This window comes from Mobula hypostoma, chromosome 25, assembly GCF_963921235.1.
Source record: "Mobula hypostoma chromosome 25, sMobHyp1.1, whole genome shotgun sequence".
Lineage (NCBI taxonomy): Eukaryota > Metazoa > Chordata > Chondrichthyes > Myliobatiformes > Myliobatidae > Mobula > Mobula hypostoma.
Window position 1 is genome coordinate 14,338,774 of NC_086121.1, and position 21,734 is coordinate 14,360,507.

Sequence of the window (21,734 nt, forward strand, 5' to 3'; positions counted from 1 at the left end):
CACATGCGATTCCACTGATTCCTCCTCCCTTCCATGACAATATCGTTGCAGCCACAAAGGTGACAGCAATTATTCCTTGACCCCATTTAATTGGTCACCTTTTAGAACAAGGTCAAATGCTTCACCACCTAAAGCAGGGGTTCCCAACTTGGGGTCATGGACCCCTCAGTTAATGGCATGGAGCCCCTGATTTAGAGCACCAATGGGAATCACTATCCTTAAGAAAAATCCAGAGAAAATATCCCAGCAGGATCCAGTCACTTGTTATTTAGAGAAACTGACTAACTGCTTCCAACTTCCTGACACAAGGATGTTTACAGAAGCCACTGTTATTTCACTGGTTGGGATAAACTGAGACAACATATAGTTGGCAAAATGCATGATACAAAATTTGGATGACGTAACCATATCAGACAATGAACACACACTTAAACATGATAGCAAGCTGTCAAGCATTAGATCTTCAATATCATTGGAGGGGCACTGTAACATTATTACAGATTCAGCAACTGGGGCTCAATTCCCACCAATGCAAGCTAATCTGCAGATGCTGGAGATCCAAAGCAACACACACAAAACGCTGGAGGAACTCAGCAGGCCAGGCAGCAACTACAGAAGAGTGAATGGTTGATGTTTCGGGTCGAGACCCTTCATCAGACCTGATCTCGGTCTGAAATGTCGACTGTTCACTCTTTTCCATAGATGCTGCCTGGCCTGCTGAGTTCCTCCAGCATTTTGTGTGTGTTGCCTTCAATTCCTACCATTATCTGTAAGAAGTTTGTACATCCTCCCCATGATTAGGCAGGTTTCTTCCAGATGCTCCAGTTTCCTCCAACATTCCATAGATTTATAGGTTAGCAGGTTAATTAGTCACATATGTGTAATTGGGCTGGAAGGGTTATTACTGTGCTCTAAGTCTCTAAATTTAAATCTCTAAATTATTCTTCCTAGTCCCTCCAATCAGCACTTATCTAAAACTAACACTATACCTGCACGTAAAGCATCCAGAACTACTTCTGAGCCTTCTTCTGCGAGCGAGGAAATGATGACTCCTGAGACACTATACAAATGGAGAAGGAAATTAGCAGCAACTTCTATGAAGCATGATGACCACAAAACCAGATTACCGATCCTAATTATATCAAAATATGCAAATTAATTCTTCTAATTCTAATGTACCATGGGAGATCATTGCAAGAAAATTCCAGCTAAACCAAATATCAGTTGTATATAAAATAACACACTACATGCTGACTTTAAGCATTACCTGTAGTATTTTTACTATTCAACCTGATGAAGAAATAAGAAAATCTTCAAATTTAGAAAATTTAAACTTAAAGAAAAGTTTTTGTACCAATTATTACAATGAACCATGAAGAAAATTTCGCTATCGGGAGTTTTATATTCTTCAATATGCCATCTTCCTGTCTACGCCTTTTGACCTTGAACTAAGTATCATCCTAGGTCAGAGGTTCCCAACCTGGGGTCCTTGGTTAATGGTAAGGCTCCATGGCATAAAAAATGTTGCGAGCCCCTGTCCTAGGTCATCCAAAATGTCAATTTTGAGCAAATACACTTTTGTGAGTGCAGTAATCACATCTTAACCACATCAGGTAAAAGACCAGATTTCCTTCCTCAAAAAGAATTAACAAACTGAAAAGGATATTTATGACCAGCCAATAGTTCATTATCATCCTTATTGATGTTAGCTTTTTATTCAACCCTATTTATTGAATTGAATGCTTAATTCCCAATGCACTGCAGTGGGATTTGATAAGGTCTCCTATCTTGGTCACAAATTAACATCTGCTGAAACAAGCAATGTTGTAAATGAACGAACAACTGATATACAAGTGGTAATATCATGCATTATGACATTCACCCATTTGGACTGAGAAGCTGCAGCCAATACAACCAGCCTGCTTCAATTTAAGTTAAATAAAAACACAGTGCTACTAGTTAGTTAGGAGGTACCGGATTCTTAGGTCCCACACCAACGGGTTCAGGACCACTTAATATCCTACAACCATCAGGCTCCTGAACCTGCATGGGTAACTTCACTCACCTCAATGCTAAACTGTCTCACTTTCAAGGACTTTACCACTCATATTCTCAGTATTATTTCTTTATATTTTATTATTTGCATGATTTGTCAGGCCTTAATTATTAATATTTTCATCATTATTATGTCGTGGTGTATGTGGGCGATCATGGTTCCATGACCATGATTGTTCTTGGCAAATTTTTCTACAGAAGTGGTTTGCCATTGCCTTCTTCTGGGCAGTGCCTTTACAATATGGGAACTTCAGCCATTATCAATACTTTTCAGATTGTCTGCATGGCATCAGTGGTCGCATAACCAGGACTTGTGATGTGCATCAGCTGTTCATATGACCATCTGCCACCTGCTACCGTGATTTCAACTGACTCTTATTAGAGGGGCTCCTTGGGGTGCTACACCTTGCTTGCAGGCTAGCAAAGGGAAGAAGTGCCTTACACCTCCTTTGGTAGAGAATATGTCCACCCCACCCCACCACCTGGGGCAAATAGATTTTTATAAATTCTATAGTATTTCTTTATTTTCCCGTAAATATTTGCAAGAAAATGAATCTTAAGGTCATATATAGTGACACATAAGTACATAGATAATAAATTTAACTTTGAACATCTAATGTTCAAACAGAATATCTCGCTGAAGGCTGGTGATTCTGCAGAGAAAGTTCTCAATCCTGTTGACTGGATAGCCTTCAGTTATTGATCATTATCTAAATTACTGTACAAGTGTCTCTGCTAAAAGACGTCATCAGACAGAAACTACAGGTTCTAACAGTATTATGCAGGAGAAGAATACATCAGATGGAACTCTCTGTCAAGAAAAGGTTTCTACTTGGACATTGAATAAGAAAAAACTTGGATGACTTTGTCAGTTTGTTAGATCACTGAGCCTGCAGTGCAAAAAGCAAACAATCCAAGTCGTTGCATCATTCTGCTCCATTGATGAGCATGTGGACTGCAGGTAGAGTGGCAGAGACAACCATTTCATCAGCAGCTCGATTTGATGAATGGCCACCTAGACAAAGATTCAGACTCACTGGTCTGAGGAGGAGCCTCTCCTTAAAGTGAGTTTAGTAAAAAAAAAAGGCAAAATAATCAAATAAATATTCAAAAGAGAAGTAAATAAACATAAAAATTATCTATAATCTTTTCCATTAGATCCATTAGATGATGCATCTCTTTCCTATACTGCTAAAACACCAAACCATGAAAAAAGGTAAATAAAATTAACTACAGCCAATGAAAAGAAGGATAAACTCAGGGAAAGTCTTCTGTGAGCCATCCAGCAAACCAAAGTGCATTTACTGAAACTATTCCAACTATCCCGTTGGTTCAATAAAAGGCAGGTCCTTATTAGTCAAAGTTATGACAGTAAACAATAACTGACATTTTAAAAATACATAGTTCATAATATATATACAATTGAGTAAAATAAAATCAACAGGAAAAAGTGGTTTAGTGTCTTTCAAGAGAAATTAAAGACAGTATTATTTCAAAATAAAGTTTTCAATGATGAAAAACTAGTTAGACTAACTGAGAAAATTTCAGCATAGACATAAAGAACATGAAAGCAGAATACAGGAGTTACCTGATAAAATCGTATTGTATTTTTGATAGATGCAACGGAGTGAAAAGGTTGACTAAAGCTAATGTAATTCCTTTTTCAGTAAACAAGTACGTTGAGGAATAAGGAAATTGCAGTGAAATTAAGCAAATATTTTATATTTGGCATAAGAAAACCCTCATAAATGGTGGAAACCTTCAGGTATGGAGTGAATAAGCTCAAGGAAATTAATGTCAAGAAAAAATTATTTCTGGAGCAATTAATGGATACATGTCCAGAATATAGGAACATAGTCGGCTCAATATTCTGGGCCGAAGGGTGTGTAATGTACTGCAGATGTCCATGTTCTGTGTTAATATAATGAAAAGTATTTTATGATGCTGGCCATGGAGATTGTGGATTTACAGCCAGCCATTTTACAGAATTTCACACAGTTTGGGATTCCTTATGTTAGAAAATAGATTAAGAAAAGTAGGAGACTTGTGGAGTACCTCATGAAACAGTGCTGGAGCCTCAGCTCGCCAAAATCTACATCAATCATTTGCATGAAATATCAAGTGTAATATATCCAAGTTTGCTGATGGTAGCGAGGAGGGCTGTGAGGAGGATACAGGAAAATAAGGTGACAGAATAAATAGAAAAAAAAGGTTTTTTTTCATATATAGTGCAGCACAGAAAGTTGTGCTACTAGTTATCTTTGTACACAAAGAAAAAAGTTAACATGCATGCAAATAAAAGCAATACGTTGGGCTTATTCAATGATGAACTAATAACAAGGACATCTCGCACCAGTAATTTAGGGATCTGGTGAAGCAATGCCTTGAATGGGGTGCACAGGTCCAATCTCCCTACCCAAGGAATTATATTTCCATTGGAGGGAATGCAGTGCAGTTTCATCAGAGTAGTATGGCATGTGCTGTATGAAAAGAGATCGAACAGATCTTGGTCCTAAGACCTCTATACTTTAGGAGAATGAGAGACAATCACATTCTTACAGGATCAACAAAATAAACATAAACATGATGCTTTCCTTAGCTTGAGTATCAAACAGCAGGAGTAGATCAGAACAGAGATGAGAAGAAATTTCTTTCACCCGAAGGGTGGTGAATTGTTGGAATTCCCTAGCCAAGATTGATTTGGAGCTTCAGTTGCTATTTATATTCTAGCCATATCAATACGTCTTCAGATACGAATCACAGATTAAGAGGTTAGTGTAGGAAAGTGGGATTGGAAGTGGAGTTGGGGCTTCAGATTCTTGGATAATTGGGATCGCTTCTGGAGGAAGTATGACCTGTTCAAAATGGACAGGTTACACCTGAACCCGAAGGGGACCAATAACCTGGCGGGAAAGTTTAATAGAGCTGTTAAACTAATTTGGCAGGGAGATGGGAACCGGAATGATAGAGCGGAGGAAGGGGAAAACAGAAATAAATCTAAGATAGTGAGCAGTAAAGATGTCAGGAAAGACAGGCAGGTGACGGGGCAAATTTGTAGCCTTTGGGATGAGTTGCAGTGCAATAAAGTTGCAGTGAAATCAAAGCGAAAAGTACCAAATACTGGTCTTAAGGGGTTATACTTAAATGCACGCAGCATAAGGAATAAGGTGGATGATCTTGTTGTACAGCTACAGATTGGCAGATATGATATTGCGGCCATCACTGAGACGTGGCTAAAGGATGCATGTCTCTGGGAGCTGAACATCCAAGGATATACAGTGTATCGGAAGGATAGGAAGGTAGGCAGAGGGGGAGGCGTAGCTTTATTGGTAAGAAACGATATTAAATCATTAGAAAGAGGTGATACAGGATCGGAAGGTGCAGAATCTTTATGGGTTGAGCTAAGAAATCGTAGGGGTAAAAGGACCCTGATGGCAGTTATTTATAGGCCTCCAAACAGCTGCAGTGATGTGGACTACAAATTACAACAGGAAATAGAAAAGGCTTGTCAGAAGGGCAGTGTTATGATAATTGTGGGGGATTTTAACATGCGAGTGGATTGAGAAAATCAGTTCGGCACTGGATCTCAAGAGAGAGAATTTGTAGAATGTCTGCAAGATGGCTTTTTAGAACAGCTTGTTGTTGAGCCCACTAAGGGATCGGCTGTACTAGACTGGGTATTGTGTAACGAACCGGAGGTGATTAGACAGAGTGAGGTGAAGGAACCCTTAGGAAGCAGTGATAACATGATTGAGTTCACTGTGAAATTTGAAAAAGAGAAGCCAAAATCCAATGTGTCGGTATTTCAGTGGAGTAAAGGAAATTACAGTGGCATGAGAGAGAAACTGGCCAAAGTTGACTGGAAAGGGACACTGGTGGGAAAGACAGCAGAGCAGCAGTGGCCGGAGTTTATGCGAGAAATGAGGAAGGTGCAAGACAGGTATATTCCAAAAAAGAAGAAATTTTCAAATGGAGAAAGGATGCAACCGTGGTTGACAAGAGAAGTCAAAGCCAAAGTTAAAGCAAAGGAGAGGGCATACAAGGAAGCAAAAAATATTGGGAAGACAGAGGATTGGAAAGTTTTTAAAAGCTTACAAAAGGAAACTAAGAAGGTCATTAAAAGGGAAAAGATTAACTATGAAAGGACGCTAGCAAATAATATCAAAGAGGATACTAAAAGCTTTTTCAAGTATATAAACAGTAAAAGACAGGTGAGAGTAGATATAGGACATAGAAAATGATGCTGGAGAAATTGTAATGGGAGATAAGGAGATGGCGGAGGAACTGAACGAGTATTTTGTATCAGTCTTCACCGAGGAAGACATCAGCAGTATACTGGACACTCAAGGGTGGCAGGGAAGAGAAGTGTGCGCAGTCACAATTACGACAGAGAAAGTACTCCGGAAGCTGAATAGTCTAAAGGTAGATAAATCTCCCAGACCAGATGGAATGCACCCTCGTGTTCTGAAGGAAGTAGCTGTGGAGATCGCGGAGGCATTAGCGATAATCTTTCAAAAGTCGATAGATTCTGGCATGGTTCCAGAGGACTGAAAGATTGCAAATGTCACTCTGCTATTTAAGAAGGGGCAAGGAAGCAAAAAGGAAATTATAGACCTGTTAGCTTGACATCGGTGGTTGGGAAGTTGTTGGAGTCGATTGTCAAGGATGAGGTTACAGAGTACCTGAAGGCATATGACAAGATAGGCAGAACTCAGCATGGATTCCTTAAAGGAAAATCCTGCCTGACAAACCTATTACAATTTTTTGGGGAAATTACAAGTAGGCTAGTCAAGGGAGATGCAGTGGATGTTGTATATTTGGATTTTCAGAAGGCCTTTGACAAGGTGCCACACATGAGGCTACTTAACAAGATAAGAGCCCATGGAATTACGGGAAAGTTACATACGTGGATAGAGCGTTGGCTGATTGGCAGGCAACAGAGAGTGGGAATAAAGGGATCCTAATTGGCTGCCGGTTACCAGTGGTGTTCCACAGGGGTCCGTGTTGGGGCCGCTTCTTTTTACATTGTACATCAACGATTTGGATTATGGAATAGACGGCTTTGTGGCTAAGTTTGCTGACGAAACGAAGATAGGTGGAGGGGTTGGTAGTGTTGAGGAAACAGAGAGTCTGCAGCGAGACTTGGATAGATTGGAAGAATGGGCAAAGAAGTGGCAAATGAAATACAATGTTGGAAAGTGTATGGTTATGCACTTTGGCAGAAGAAATAAACAGGAAGACTACTATTTAAATGGGGAAAAAATTCAAAGTTCTGGGATGCAACTGGACTTGGGAGTCCTCGTACAGGATACCCTTAAGGTTAACCTCCAGGCTGAGTCAGTGCTGAAGGCGGCGAATGCAATGTTGGCATTCATTCCTAGAGGGTAGAGTATAGGAGCAGGGATGTCATGTTGAGGCTCTATAAGGTGCTGGTGAGACCTCACTTGGAGTACTGTGGGCAGTTTTGGTCTCCTTATTTAAGAAAGAATGTGCTGACGTTGGAGATGGTACAGAGAAGATTCTCTAGAATGATTCCGGGAATGAGAGGGTTAACATATCAGGAACGTTTGTCCGCTCTTGGACTGTATTCCTTGGAGTTTAGAAGAATGAAGGGAGACCTCATAGAAACATTTCGAATGTTGAAAGGCATGGACAGAGTGGATATGGCAAAGTCGTTTCCCATGATGGGGGAGTCTAGTACGAGAGGGCATGACTTAAGGATTGAAGGTCGCCCATTCAGAACAGAAATGCGAAGAAATTTTTTGTCAGAGGGTGGTGAATCTATGGAATTTGTCGCCACAGGCAGCAGTGGAGGCCAAGCATTGGGTGTATTTAAGGCAGAGATTGATAGGTATCTGAGTAGCCAGGGCATCAAAGGTTATGGTGAGAAGGCGGGGGAGTGGGACTAAATGGGAGAATGGATCAGCTCATGATAAAATGGCGGAGCAGACTCAATGAGCCGAATGGCCGACTTCTGCTCCTTTGTCTTATGGTCTAAGTAAAGGAGAACCGTGATCTGAAAGAATAGCAGGGCAGCCTCTAGAGACCATATGGCCTGCACCTGCTTTTATATGTCCTTATAATCACTTTGACCACTCATTTATGGACTGTTGCTCCTTTGGACCAGATTACTGGACAGCTCTGGAACTGCGCAGATTATCTACCATTAAGAGGTGGTTGGTAAATTCCTCAAAATACACATAGCTCCAATAAAGGGAGGTCTGTGAAGAACAGATACAGGGTTTATAATCATACCATTGGTCATTGAGCACAATGTCAGCATCTTGCCCACGTACCACCCGGGTATTTGCAAGAACGTCTGCGCTGAAGGCACATTCCACATCCTGAATGCAGTCCTCCACAATGTAAAGCAAGCTGCAGCCACTCTCCTCTTGGATGCTTTTAAATAAAGCTCTGTTGCCACTGCAAATGCCAAAAAGTGCCAATCCGATGCGACTGCCCATCAAACTGCCGTTCCCATATCGTCCCACTGCCACATTGGAAACAATGTTATTGGAAGTTTCTGGAATGATGTGCCTTTGGCCACTGGATCTCAATGAGTGGGAATGACTAAGGACGTGCAGGCCGTTGAATGGAGGTGCCGGTCCTGAGGGAGAGTTTGAGGTAGTCACATCTTGGCGAATAGTCGATGTGTTGGTAATGGAGTTGGATACACTTGTTCTGAATGAGATCATGTTCTGATTATGAGACACTGGAGAAGAAACATTATTGTTGAAGCTGGTGGGACATGGGTTGGGTCGGAATACAAAAGATGACGACTGTGGTAGAACAGATTGATCACACATAGACATCCCAGCAGAGAGGTTCGTAGGGGGAGACCTAGGAAAGAACAAGTATCAAAACAAGATTAGATAATTAAAGTATTGGGGGGGAAAAGCCTTAAAATATCTATTAATCTTGCATCTTCCCCAAGTTGATTCGATAAATGCACAACTTTGGAAGTGAAGAAAGCTACTTACGAAGTTACCAGATATTCACTGTCATTCCCCAATACTTCCAATTAGAATTATTCCACGACACTGTCAACATTAAAAAAAAACTTCTACAGTCTCAATGTGGCCTAAAGTACTTGGAAAGTGTCAATGTGATGTCCCAATTCTACGTTAGTACATTCAGATATATACCCAGGTGCTAATGGATGGTTTCTTCCTGAACAACCTTGCTCTTAAATTAACATATAGAACCATTATCTCCCCAAACACTAAAACTCCTGAGAAAGAAAAACAAACATCAGATTGTGAAACTCAATTTTATACTGCATTTGATAAAAACAAGGAGAAAGATCCATCAACTACATAAATGCAGCAGTTAGTGCTGCTGCCTTCACACACCTGGACTGGACCCTGACCTTGTATGAATATATACTTTCCCATGACTGGTTTTCCCCTAAGTGTTCTAGTTTTCTCCTACAACCATGGAACAGTATAGCATTGGAGTAAGCCCTTCATCCCACAATGAACCAGATTAATTAAACTGACAATTAAATGCCTACTAGTTAGTCCCTTCTGCCCATCACAAGTCCGTATCACTCCATTCTGAATTTTGCACTTCATAAAAAGTCATTGACAAGTGTGTCCCCACAAACTCATTCAGCCTTCTCAACCAGAAGCCCTAGATGAACCACGAGATCCACATTCTGCTGAGGGCCAGATCAGTGGTATTCAGGTCTGGCAACCAAGTCAAGTACAAGCGGTCCAGGTATGATCTCTGGAAAGCTATCTCACATGCACAGTGGCAAATCCAAACCAAACTTGAATCACTGAAGGATGCTCAACAGCTGTGGCAGGGCTTGAATATTTTCCCCTCCTACAAAGTGAAACCAAGCAACACAGTCACAACAGGTCAACAGCAGATGCCATCTCAATGGCTCTTCACTCAATGCTGGAAAATCTGTTCAACAAAGATGGATACATCAGGATGCTCTTTATTGACTACAGCTCGGCATTCAATACTATCTTCTCCTCAAAACTAAACAATAAGCTTCAAGTTCTAAGCCTCAATACCTCATTGTGAAAGTGAATTCTCAATTTCCTCACTTGCAGATCCAAGACAGTTCAGATTAGTAAAAATATCTCCTCTACAATCTCCCTCAGCACAGGTGAACCACAAGGCTTAGACCCTGCTCGACTCATTTTACACTTATGACTGTGTGGATACGTACAGTTCCAATGCCATATTTGTATTTGCTGACGACACCACTGTTGTTGGCCGAATCCAAGGGTGATGAATCGGCATATCGGTGAGACTGAAAATACGGCTGAGTGGTACCACAACAAAACCTCTCATTCAATGTCAGCAAGGCCCAGGAGATGATTATTGACTTCAGGAAAGGAAACTAGAGGTCGATTAGTCAGTCCTCATCAGGGGATCAGAGGTGGAGAAGGTCAGCAGCTTTAAATTCCTCGGTGTTAATCATTTCAGAGGATCTGATCTGGGTCCAACAGGTAAGAGCCATTACCAAGAAAGCACAGCAGCACCTCTACTTTCTCCGAAGTTTGCAAAGGTTCAGCGTGTCATCTAAAACTCTGACAAAATTCTATAGATGTGTGGTGGAGAGTATATTGATTGGTTGCATCACATCCTGGTACGGAAACACCAATGCCCTTGTACAGAAAGTAGTAGATATGGCCCAGTCAATCACGGGTAAAGCCCTCCCAACCATTGAGCAAATCTACACAGAGCACTGTCACAGGAAAGCTGTATCCATCGTCAAGGATCCCCACCATCTAGGCCATGCTCTCTTCTTGCTGCTGCCTCAGGAAAAAGGTAGAGGAGCCTAAGGACAAACACCACAGGTTCAAGAAAAATTACTACCCCTCACCCATCAGACTCCTGAACCAGAGAGGATAGCTTCAGTCAATTTCACTCATCCCATCACTGAATTGTTCCCACAACCCATGGACTTGGTTTCAAGGACGCTTCGTCTCATGTCCTTGATATTGGTTGCTTAATTGTTTATTATTATTACTACTTTTTTTGTATTTGCAGAGTTTGTTTTTTTTGTGCATTGGTTTATATCCATACTGTTGGGTGCTGTCTTTCAATTGATTCTATTGTGCTTCTTGAATTTACTGCAATCGCCTGCAAGAAAATTAATCTCAGGGTTGCATCAACTATTTTCACATTTTACTCTCATTTTCAAAATTTAAAATATACTGAAATAGGATCTTTCTGAGCTCATCCACAAAACATTGTGTATTGTCAAATCAAATGAAAAATTCCAAAACTTGTCAACAATTTACTAAAAATTAAAAACCAGAATTGTGAGGCTGAAAGAGTATTCATTCCCTTTGTAATTACTACGCCAACTTTCCTTAAGTGCAATACTGTATATTACCTTACCAACTCACCTAATTTGTTGATGCAGAAAATTGGAGGATCATCTGTTTTCAATGAATTGTTAAGAATAAATACCTACCCACCCTCTGTAAAGCTGATGATTTTCAACAGATCAAACCAAAATGAAGACAAAAGAGTATTCAAGACAAATCAGGGAAACGATAATAGAGAAGTATAAACCTGGGGAAGGGTATAAGACCATCTCAGAGGCACTGAACACACCTCAGAGCTCAGTGCAGTTCAATGGGGAAAAAGTATGAAAGCACAGCCAGGCTCCTTAGGTCAGACCGAGCCTCTAAACTTAGTCGCTAGAGGAGAATAGCACTTGTAAGAGGCTACTGTGGCACCAACAGTCATTTTGAGTGAACTGCAGAAGTCAGTAGCTACAACTACAGTCAACACAAAAAGGGTATTTACGGAACAGAAGCAAGGATGAAGCCACAGCTAACAAAAGAACACATCCTTGCCCATAAAGACTTTGCCAAGCACCACTTAATAGATACTGTAAAGATGTGAATGAAGGTCTTGTGGTCAGATGACTTTAAAGTGGAACTCTTTGGCCTCAACACCAAGCGGCAAGCGTGGCGTAAATCTAGTACTGCACATTAGTTAGGCAACACCATCCCTGCTGTAAAGTATGGTGGAGGTAGCATCATGCTATGGGGATGCTTTTCAGCAGCATGTACTGGAAATCTGGTCAGGATTGATGGGAAGATGAATGAGAATCAGATTTAATATCACCGACTTATGTGGTGAAATTTGTTAAAGACAGTGTTGCTAAATGGTGATACTGAATTAAAACCTGCTAGCCTCCGCCAAAAAGCTTAAACTGGGGAGGAAGTTCATCTTTCAGCAGGACAACAACACAAAGGAAGAAAACTGATGTCCTTGAGTAGCCCAGTCGGTCTGGAATTTAACTTGATGGTACATCTCTCGCAAGATCTCAATACTTTTGAACTGCTGACGTTTCAGATTTTGAATTTTTAGTTTTTCATGCTTTCGAATTTTCTGTTTTGGGGGCTCTACTGTGAAAAAAGGTGCATGTGATTTACAAATAACAATTCTCAGCTAAATCCATCAAAATCCCTAGTTGTAGGCACGTGGCCAAGTGGTTAAGGCAATCGTCTGGTGATCTCAAGGTCGCTAGTTCGAGCCTCAGCTGTGGCAACGTGTTTGTGTCCTTGAGCAAGGCACTTAACCATATATTGCTCTAGACCGTGCGAGGAGTGGCACACCCCACACAGACTTCCAATCTGCGCCTTGTAAGGCATGAAAATGCCTGACGCAGGCCTCTCATGGTCTGAGTCGACGTTCCCTCCCCCCCCCCCAGTTGTAATGCTCATTTATGTGAACAAAGGGTTGGGGGTTGAATACTTTTATAAGACTCTGTACGTTCTTCGGTAATAAATATTCTTTGAACTTTAATTCTCTGCATATCCGTGTGCCTGTCTAAAAGCATCTTAAACACCTCGATTGTATTTGCCACCCTAGCAGCACACTCCAGGCACTCATCACTCTAAAAAACCTTTTCCCGCACATCTCCTTTGAAATTACCCTCTCTAACCTTAAAATCATGCCCTCCAGTATTAGACATTTCAACTCTAGGTGAAAAATAATGCTATATACTCTACTATTCCTCTTGAACTTATTAAGTTCTACAAGGTCTCCCCTCTGCTTCAATCCAAAGTTAAATTGGTTATTGTAATAATGGATGGGGCAGATGAAGACGAGCCATGCAGAATGCAGGAGTCAAAATGGGAACAGAGTAGGAATGGTGTCAACAAGGGTTTGATAGTGTGGATGCAGGGGGTAAAGTGATTTACTTTTGTGCTATATGACTCAATATTAAACAAACCAGACCTTCTGAGAAAATTCACAAACAAGAGAAAATCTTCAGATGTTGGAAATCCAAGCAACAAACACAAAGTGCTGGAGGAATTTAGCAGGACAAGCAGCATCTATGGAAAAGAGTACAGGTGACGTTTCAGGCCGAGACCCAAAGATTGTACTCTTTCCCATAGATGCTGCCTGGCCTGCTGTGTTCCTCCAGCATTTTGTGTGTGTTGCTTCTAAGAAAATGATAGAATTTGGTAATAAGTGAAAGGATTTGTCAACAGCTTAACACAACTGATAACATGACTTTGGTCAACAGATTCAAGCTTCTACCGCATGATACGACTGCAGTGTATACACTATACTGGTACTCAGTAGAGATAACTACCCTATTATGCTATTTCTCAAACGAGAAATTAAACCAAGCCTCGGATGACTCTGCCATAATTGGATGCATCAGCAAGGGAGATGAGGCTGAGTACAGGGCTACAGTAGGAAACTTTGTCACATGGTGTGAGCAGAATTATCTGCAGCTTAATGTGAAAAAGACTAAGGAGCTAGTGGTAGACCTGAGGAGAGCTAAGGTACCGGTGACCCCTGTTTCCATCCAGGGGGTCAGCGTGGACATGGTGGAGGATTACAAATAGCTGGGGATACAAATTGACAATAAACTGGACTGGTCAAAGAACACTGAGGCTGTCTACAAGAAGGGCCAGAGCCGTCTCTATTTCCTGAGGAGACTGAGGTCCTTTAACATCTGCCGGATGATACTGAGGATGTTCTACGAGTCTGTGGTGGCCAGTGCTATCATGTTTACTGTTGTGTGCTGGGGCAGCTGGCTGAGGGTGGCAGACACCAACAGAATCAACAAACTCATTCGTAAGGCCAGTGGTGTTGTGGGGATGGAACTGGACTCTCTGACGGTAGGGTCTGAAAAGAGGATGGTGTCTAAGTTGCATGCCATCTTGGACAATGTCTCCCATCCACTACATAATGTACTGGGTGGGCACAGGAGTACATTCAGCCAGAGACTCATTCCACCGAGATGCAGCACTGAGCATCATAGGAAGTCATTCCTGCCTGTAGCCATCAAACTTTACAACTCCTCCCTTGGAGGGTCAGACACCCTGAGCCAATAGGCTGGTCCTGGACTTATTTCATAATTTACTGACATAATTTACATATTACTATTTAACTATTTATGGTTCTATTACTATTTATTATCTATGGTGCAACTGTAACGAAAACCAATTTCCCCCGGGATCAATAAATTATGACTATGACATACTTGGCCTACTGTTTCAGGTACATTGGTAAAGATCCTGTGGAACTACTGGAAGAAAAAGGAATTTTCCTTGTATACTGGCCATAATTTTCTCTTTGACCCATCATTACTGGAATAAACAAAAAGTAAATCATCTTTAACATCCGCAGGGCATTTTAAAGTGCTTAAAAAACAATAAACTGTTTTTGAAGTGTAGTCACCACATTAGAGGAAGTTGACCAAAATGAAAACTATGGTACTGCATGTTCCTGTGTAACTTACTCATAAATAAATGAACTCATTATTGCATGTGAACTCATAATAAACAGTTGATATACTTGTCCACATAGCAACTGCTCTTCATAACAATTCATCATATCTGAAATATCTTATAGTTTCCAGGAGACAGAAAACAACAAAACATACAAGCCTTTGTTTCTTTCCTTTTTTAATCAGGAAAGCTACCATGCTAGGTTGATTCTTTACTAATTGTGGGTCTATTTTTAAACATCAGATGAGCAAGTTTCACATTATATTAATTGTAACAGCAAATTACCCAGTCATTTCTCCTCTCAGATTAATGAAAAGAAATTGCTATCAGATAACAGAAGTTTGTAAAAGTTGTAAGAACCAAAGTTCGAAGTAAATTCATTATCAAGGTATGTACTGTATATATTACCATATACTACCCTCAGATTAATTTTCTTGCGGGCATTCACAGTAGATATAAAGAAATACAATGGAATCAATGAAAAAACTACATACAATTCAAAGTCAACTACTGACCAGAGTCTAGAACTACAATGCGAACTACGTTTTTTAATATCTGTTAATATTGTTGTGTTAATATTACTTTATGTGCTGCTAAGTAACATATGTACTGCATTTTGCACCTTGGTCCCACAGGAACGTTGCTTCATTTAGCCATATACATGTGTACAGTAGAATGACAATAAACTTGAAAGTTATCAAATGCAAAGTTTTGCACTGCAATGCACAATATTGTGTTAGGTCAAAAGAGTGATTTTCAGACATGAAAACAGGAAGCAAAATGTGTGTGTGTGCGCACGTGTAGACAAATTGTTTAAGAGAAGTTTCTATAACACTGTGACATATTTCCCAAGTTCACAGTACATGCTGAAGCTTAACAGTTACAGGGATCTACATTATTAAAGATTCAGTATGTGTAAACAATGTACTGCACTTGAATGCTATTAAGAAATATACCACAAAAATATACCAATGATTAACAACTTCCATCTAACTCTGTTAACTTTTTTCCTAATCTTCCCTACTGCCCATTTCCAGCATTCTGCAACCTGATCTACAATGGGCCTTATGCAGAACTCTAGAATTGCAAGCTGTAAAGAAATACTAGATTCAAAAAATATTTATAAAGCAAAACACATTTGAAGTAAAAATATTCAAATGCACGTTATAATTATATTAACAATGTGGATGAAAATTGCTCTATTTGCAGATTAAAACAAAGATATGGTTAATGATTTTCACTGCAGTGGCTGAGGCATTTAAGCCATAAAGATATACAACATGGAAACATGCCCTTCTACTCACCAAGTCACAACCAACCATCAATCTACACTAATCCTAAAAATTCTGTATTTTATTCTTCCGACTGTCAGGTCAAAACCCCTGCCCCAATTCCACCACCCACCTAAACTAGGGACAAACTACGCAGGCGTGTCTTTGGGATGTGGGAAGAAACTAGAGCACCTGGAGGAAACCTATACGGTCATGGGAAAGTGTGCAAACTCCACAAAGACAGCATTTGAGGTCAGGACTGAACCCAGGTTAGTGGCACTGTGAAGCATAGACCCACCAGCTACACCACTGCACCAACCATATCACTAAATGCTGATAAGGTGAAATTCAACAAAATGGAAGATGGCTTGTAGCACAAACACATGGATGGTGACACCTGGGTTGAGTCACCTACTTACTTTCCTATGCAATTCATTTCCTAATACAAAGGACAGCCAGAACTTCTACTTGATCTTTCAGCTATCAAAATGTTATGATTTGATCTCCTCTCAAGTTGAGCTGATAAGCTTTTATAACTATGTGTTACATTTACGTCATTCCAAAATGCATCAATCCAGAACTTCATGGCCTTACCCAGATAATCATTCACAGTATTCCCACTTTCTGAAAGGCACACATCCTGTTTGCACTTTGAGCGACCCAATAGTTTGATAAGCTGCAACCGTAATAAAACTGCAATTACTAGATCCTTTGTCACTACATTTTATCAATAAGAGATTTATAATAAGCTTTATAACCTGACACTTGCATAAAATCAGACAAAGATTTACAGCACAAAAAGAAGCCATGCAAAAGATATCATGTCATCCCCATCGAACGGCGAAAAGCCTCTATAGAGTGCATGTGGAGAGGATGTATCCTCTGGTGGGGGGGGTCTAAGACCAGAGGACACAGCCTCAGAACAGAGGGGCATCCTTTTAGAATGGAGATGAGGAGGAATTTCTTTAGCCAGAGAGTGATGAAAATGTGGAACATGTTGCCACAGACGGGCTATGAGGGCCAAGTCATTGGGTATATTTAAGGCAGAGGTTGACAGATTCTTGATTAGTCAGGGAATGGAGGGAAACCTGGAGAAGGCAGGAGATTGGGGCTGAGAGGGAAAATGGATCAGCCATGGGGAAATGGCAGAATGGCCTAATTCTGCTACTATATCTTATGGCCTGTGGCAGTCAAAATCAAATTTAAATTAATCCCACTTTCCGGCTCCTGGCACACTGCCCTGCAGGTTACGGCTCTTAAATTCTCACTTGAGTACTTTCAAAGGACAAGATTACTTGACTGTTTGGACCACCAAGTTCCAAACCCTATCATTTTAGAGTGAAATTGATTCTTCTCAATTCCCTTCAAGTCCTTCTACCAATTAAAATCAATGCCTCCATTTGTTTGCAAAGAGAAAGAGCCCCTTTTTATTTCTACCATATAACCCTTAGAATATGTACCATGGGGAAAAGAATACATGCTGATGAACCATATTTAAAATGAAGGGCAGAGTAAGATCAAAGGATCTAATGGCCTGATCATGTTGCTATGATGTCAACTCAAATTGGTCCCTAAATCACCATATAAAAACACTAAAACCAATCACAACTGAGTAATTGAAGACACAGAAAGGAACACTATGTACATCACAAAGTATATGCGAGAACAAACCGGTTAAAAGTAATAAAATAAATTGAATCAACACAACTTGATAACTGTCCTGGATAAGGTCAGTTGCAACGTGCACAGAATTTTATCGATGCAGTTCCAAAAATTGATCTGCAAAGCAAATTAAACCCATTCACTTTTATTTCTAGTTATTTGTTTGCTCATTAGATATCGCCGGCTGGTGGCGCAGCGAAATCAGCGCCGGATTCCGGAGCAAAGGTTCCCGAGTTCGAATCCAGTCGGGCCGCTCCTGGGCACGCTTTCCATCCGTGCCGGGTTGAGCGTCGAGCTCGCAACTTGGCCTCGTAAAAAAAAAACTGCTCTGTGAGAAGGACGTTGGGGACACTCACAGAATCTTTCCTCCAAGACAAACACTTGAAAAAGTGGTCGCCGAGGCTCTGGCAGAGTGTGGCACACAACAAAAAAAAGTTAGATATCTCATCTCATAAATTGGAACTGGTATTGCCACTGTCAATCACAACCCATGGGTATTCGCATAGTTCATGAACAAGACAAAGTAAGCATATCAATGCTATGATGGTGGGAGTGGGAATAATCCATTTTGAAGATTCTGCCCAGAACAATCTCCAGCTTTCAGTCGATACCCATCAGTCCTATTCCCTACATGTTTCCCTGTAATCTATTCTCTCTTGCCTCAATTCTCCAGCCACCCACATACAGTAATTTATAGTAGCAACTCAATCTCGGTTTTAATTTTCACACAAAACTGGAGGAGGGGAGAGAACTCCGATTACTCACCTCTTTCTGAAGGGAGTTATCAGGTTGGCAAAATGCCCATACAATACTCCATGTGTAAACAGGAATGAATTTAGACTGAAAACTTTTAATTTAAACCATTTTGCTACCCACAATATTTGTTTCTTTTTTTGCCCCAAAATATCAACTGCTTATTCCCCTCCATAGACGCTGCCTGACCTGCTGAGTTCCTCCAGCATTTTGTAAGCTGCTCTGGATTTCCAGCCATTGTAGATTCTCATGTCCTTGTTTGTTTTTTTTATCTCATAGCCAAGTAGGAGGCCATTTTTCCCACTCAGCATACATCAGCTTTAAGGGCAAGCCCATCAAACATTTCTCTCTTAGGTACTCATTAACTTTACCTAATTCTCTTACCAGCCATCTACGCAAATGATAATTTACAGTGGCCAATTTCCCTACCTGCCTGCCTGGGAATCTTTGGGATGGCGGGGGGGGGGGGTGAAGTAGTACAGGAGCAACGTAGAACAACTAGCTGAGTGGTGTCGCAGCAACAACCTTCCATTCAATGTCACTAAGACCAAGGAACTGATTGTGGACTTCAGGAAGGGGAATTCAAGGGAACACGCACCAGTCCTCATCCAGGGATCAGAAGGTGAAAGGGTGAGCAGTTTCAAGTTCTTGGGTATCAACATCTCTAAGGAACTATCCTGGGCCTAACGTATCGATACAATTACAAAAAAGGCACAACAGCAACTATGTTTCATTAGGATTCTACCAGCCCCGCCTAGGAGTTGAGGATGCCATCGTCTACCTTAACCGTGTCTACGCCCACCTGGACAAGCCAGCGAGCACTGTGAGGGCCATGTTTTTCGACTTCTCCAATGCGTTCAACACCATCCGCCCTGCTCTGCTGGGGGAGAAGCTGACAGCGATGCAGGTGGATGCTTTCCTGGTGTCATGGATTCTTGATTATCTGACTGGCAGGCCACAGTACGTGCGCTTGCAACACTGTGTGTCCAACAGAGTGATCAGCAGCACTGGGGCTCCACAAGGGACTGTCTTGTCTCCCTTTCTCTTCACCATTTACACCTTGGACTTCAACTACTGCAGAGTCTTGTCATCTTCAGAAGTCTTCTGACAACTCTGCCATAGTTGGATGCATCAGCAAGGGAGATGAGTTGAGTACAGGGCTATGGTAGGAAACTTTGTCACATGGTGTGAGCAGAATTATCTGCAGCTTAATGTGGAAAAGGAGCTGGTGGTAGACCTGAGGAGAGCTAAGGTAATGGTCAAAGGACACTGAGGCTGTCCACAAGAAAGGTCAGAGCCGTCTCTATTTCCTGAGGAGACTGAGGTCCTTTAACATCTACCGGATGATGCTGAGGATGTTCTACGAGTCTGTGGTGGGCAGTGCTATCATGTTTGCTGTTGTGTGCTGGGGCAGCAGGCTGAGGGTAGCAGACACCCACAGAATCAACAAACTTATTTGTAAGGCCAGTGATGTTGTGGGGATGGAACTGGACTCTCTGACGGTGGTGTCTAAAAAGAGGATGCTGTCCAAGTTGCATCCCGTCTTGGACTATGTCTCCCATCCACTACATAATGTACTGGTTGGGCACAGGAGTACATTCAGCAAGAGACTTATTCTACCGAGATGCAACAAAGAACGTCATAGGAAGTCATTCCTGCCTGTGGCCATCAAACTCCTCCCTTGGAGGGTCAGACACCCTGAGCCAATAGGCTGGTCCTGGACTTATTTCCTGGCATAATTTACATATTACTGTTTAACTATTTATGGTTTTATTACTATTTATTATTTATGATGCAACTGTAACGAAAACTAATTTCCCCCGGAATCAATAAAGTATGACTATGACTACTATTCTGAGGAGAATTGACATGTCACCAAAGACACTTGAAAATTTCTACAGATGTACTGTGGAGAGCATTCTAACTGGTTGCACTACCATCTGGTGTGGAGGGGACACTGCACAGGACCAGAAAAAGCTGTAGAAAGTTGTAAACTCAGCCAGCTCCATCATAGGCACTAGTTTCCCCAGCAGCCAGGACACCTTCAAAAGGCAATGCCTCAAAAAAGTAGTATCCATCATTAAGGAACCCCATCATCCAGCACATGCCCTCTCCTCACTGCTATCACCAAAATGGTCTGAAGACATGCACCCATCTTCTCCCCCTCTGCTACCAGATTTCTGAATGGACAATGAACCCATGAACACTACCTCAGTATACTTTCCTCTCTTTTTGAAGTACTTGTTTAATTTAATTTTCTTTTTTATATATATTTCTCATTGTAATTTAGTTTTCATTATTATGTACTGTAATGGACTGCTGCTGTAAAATAACAAATTTCATTATATTTGCCAGTGATATTAAACCTGATTCGAATTCTGAATTCTTGAGGTCACAGGGCGTATGTGCAAACTTCAGAGATGGCATGGTAGGTCAGAATCAAAGTTCAAAGTACATATATGTCACCATATACTACACTAAGACTCACTTTCTTGTGAGCATTTACAGTAGAATCAATGAAAAACTACACACAAGAACGGACAAACAACTAACGTGCAAAAGACAACAAATTGTGCAAATACGAAAAGAGAAACAAAGTAATAATAAGTAATTAATATTGAGAGTTGTAGAGTCCTTGAAAGTGAGTCTATGGGTTATGGAAACAGTTCAGTGTTGGGGTGAGTGTAGTTATGCATGCTGGTTCAGCAGCCTGATGGTTAAGGAGTAATAATTGTCCCTGAACCTGGTGGTGTGGGACTCAGGGGTCCTCTACATCCTTCCTGATGGCATCAGCGAGAAGAGGTCATGGCCTGGGTGGGTGTCCCTGATGATCAAACCCTAGCAAATGAAGTTGAGAGCTAGCACCTGCTGCAGGCCTGCAATGCCCAAGAGAAACCATTAAAGATTACCTATAATTATCCCATATTATACTCAGTTGATGTTGGAGGTTGCAGATTCAATATAGGAGTTGATCATCAATACCTAACATCGCCCTCAATTTGAAAATTAAGTGCCATCTTACTGGTTGTCCCAGTTAAATGGCGAACATTTCACAGCAAGCACCATCAATAAGCAAAGCCTTTATTTTACACTGCCAAAGTCTGCCAAATAGAGCCATACAGCAACGCAGCATGAAAACAGGCCATTCAGCCCAAAAGTCCATGCCTACCACAATGGTCACCCAACTAGTCCCAATGTCCTGCATTTGGTTCATATCTCTCTAAGCCAGGAGTTTCCAAACTTTTTTTATGCCATGGACCCTGAC

General features: G+C 41.1%; 1 protein-coding gene across 2 annotated transcripts in view; it reads right to left on the bottom strand.

Annotated features, from left to right (window-relative positions):
- The window catches only part of LOC134337770 (myo-inositol 2-dehydrogenase-like), a 47,985-nt gene that overhangs the window by 18,168 nt on the left and 8,083 nt on the right, over positions 1-21,734 (bottom strand). For both annotated transcript variants that reach the window (XM_063033002.1, XM_063033001.1), the window contains exons 2-3: positions 8,311-8,895; positions 990-1,060 (exon numbers count right to left, since the gene is read on the bottom strand). In XM_063033002.1, the coding sequence (XP_062889072.1) occupies positions 990-1,060; positions 8,311-8,867 (628 nt within the window). In that variant the 5' untranslated portion in view covers positions 8,868-8,895. The remainder of the gene's footprint in view (positions 1-989; positions 1,061-8,310; positions 8,896-21,734) is intronic.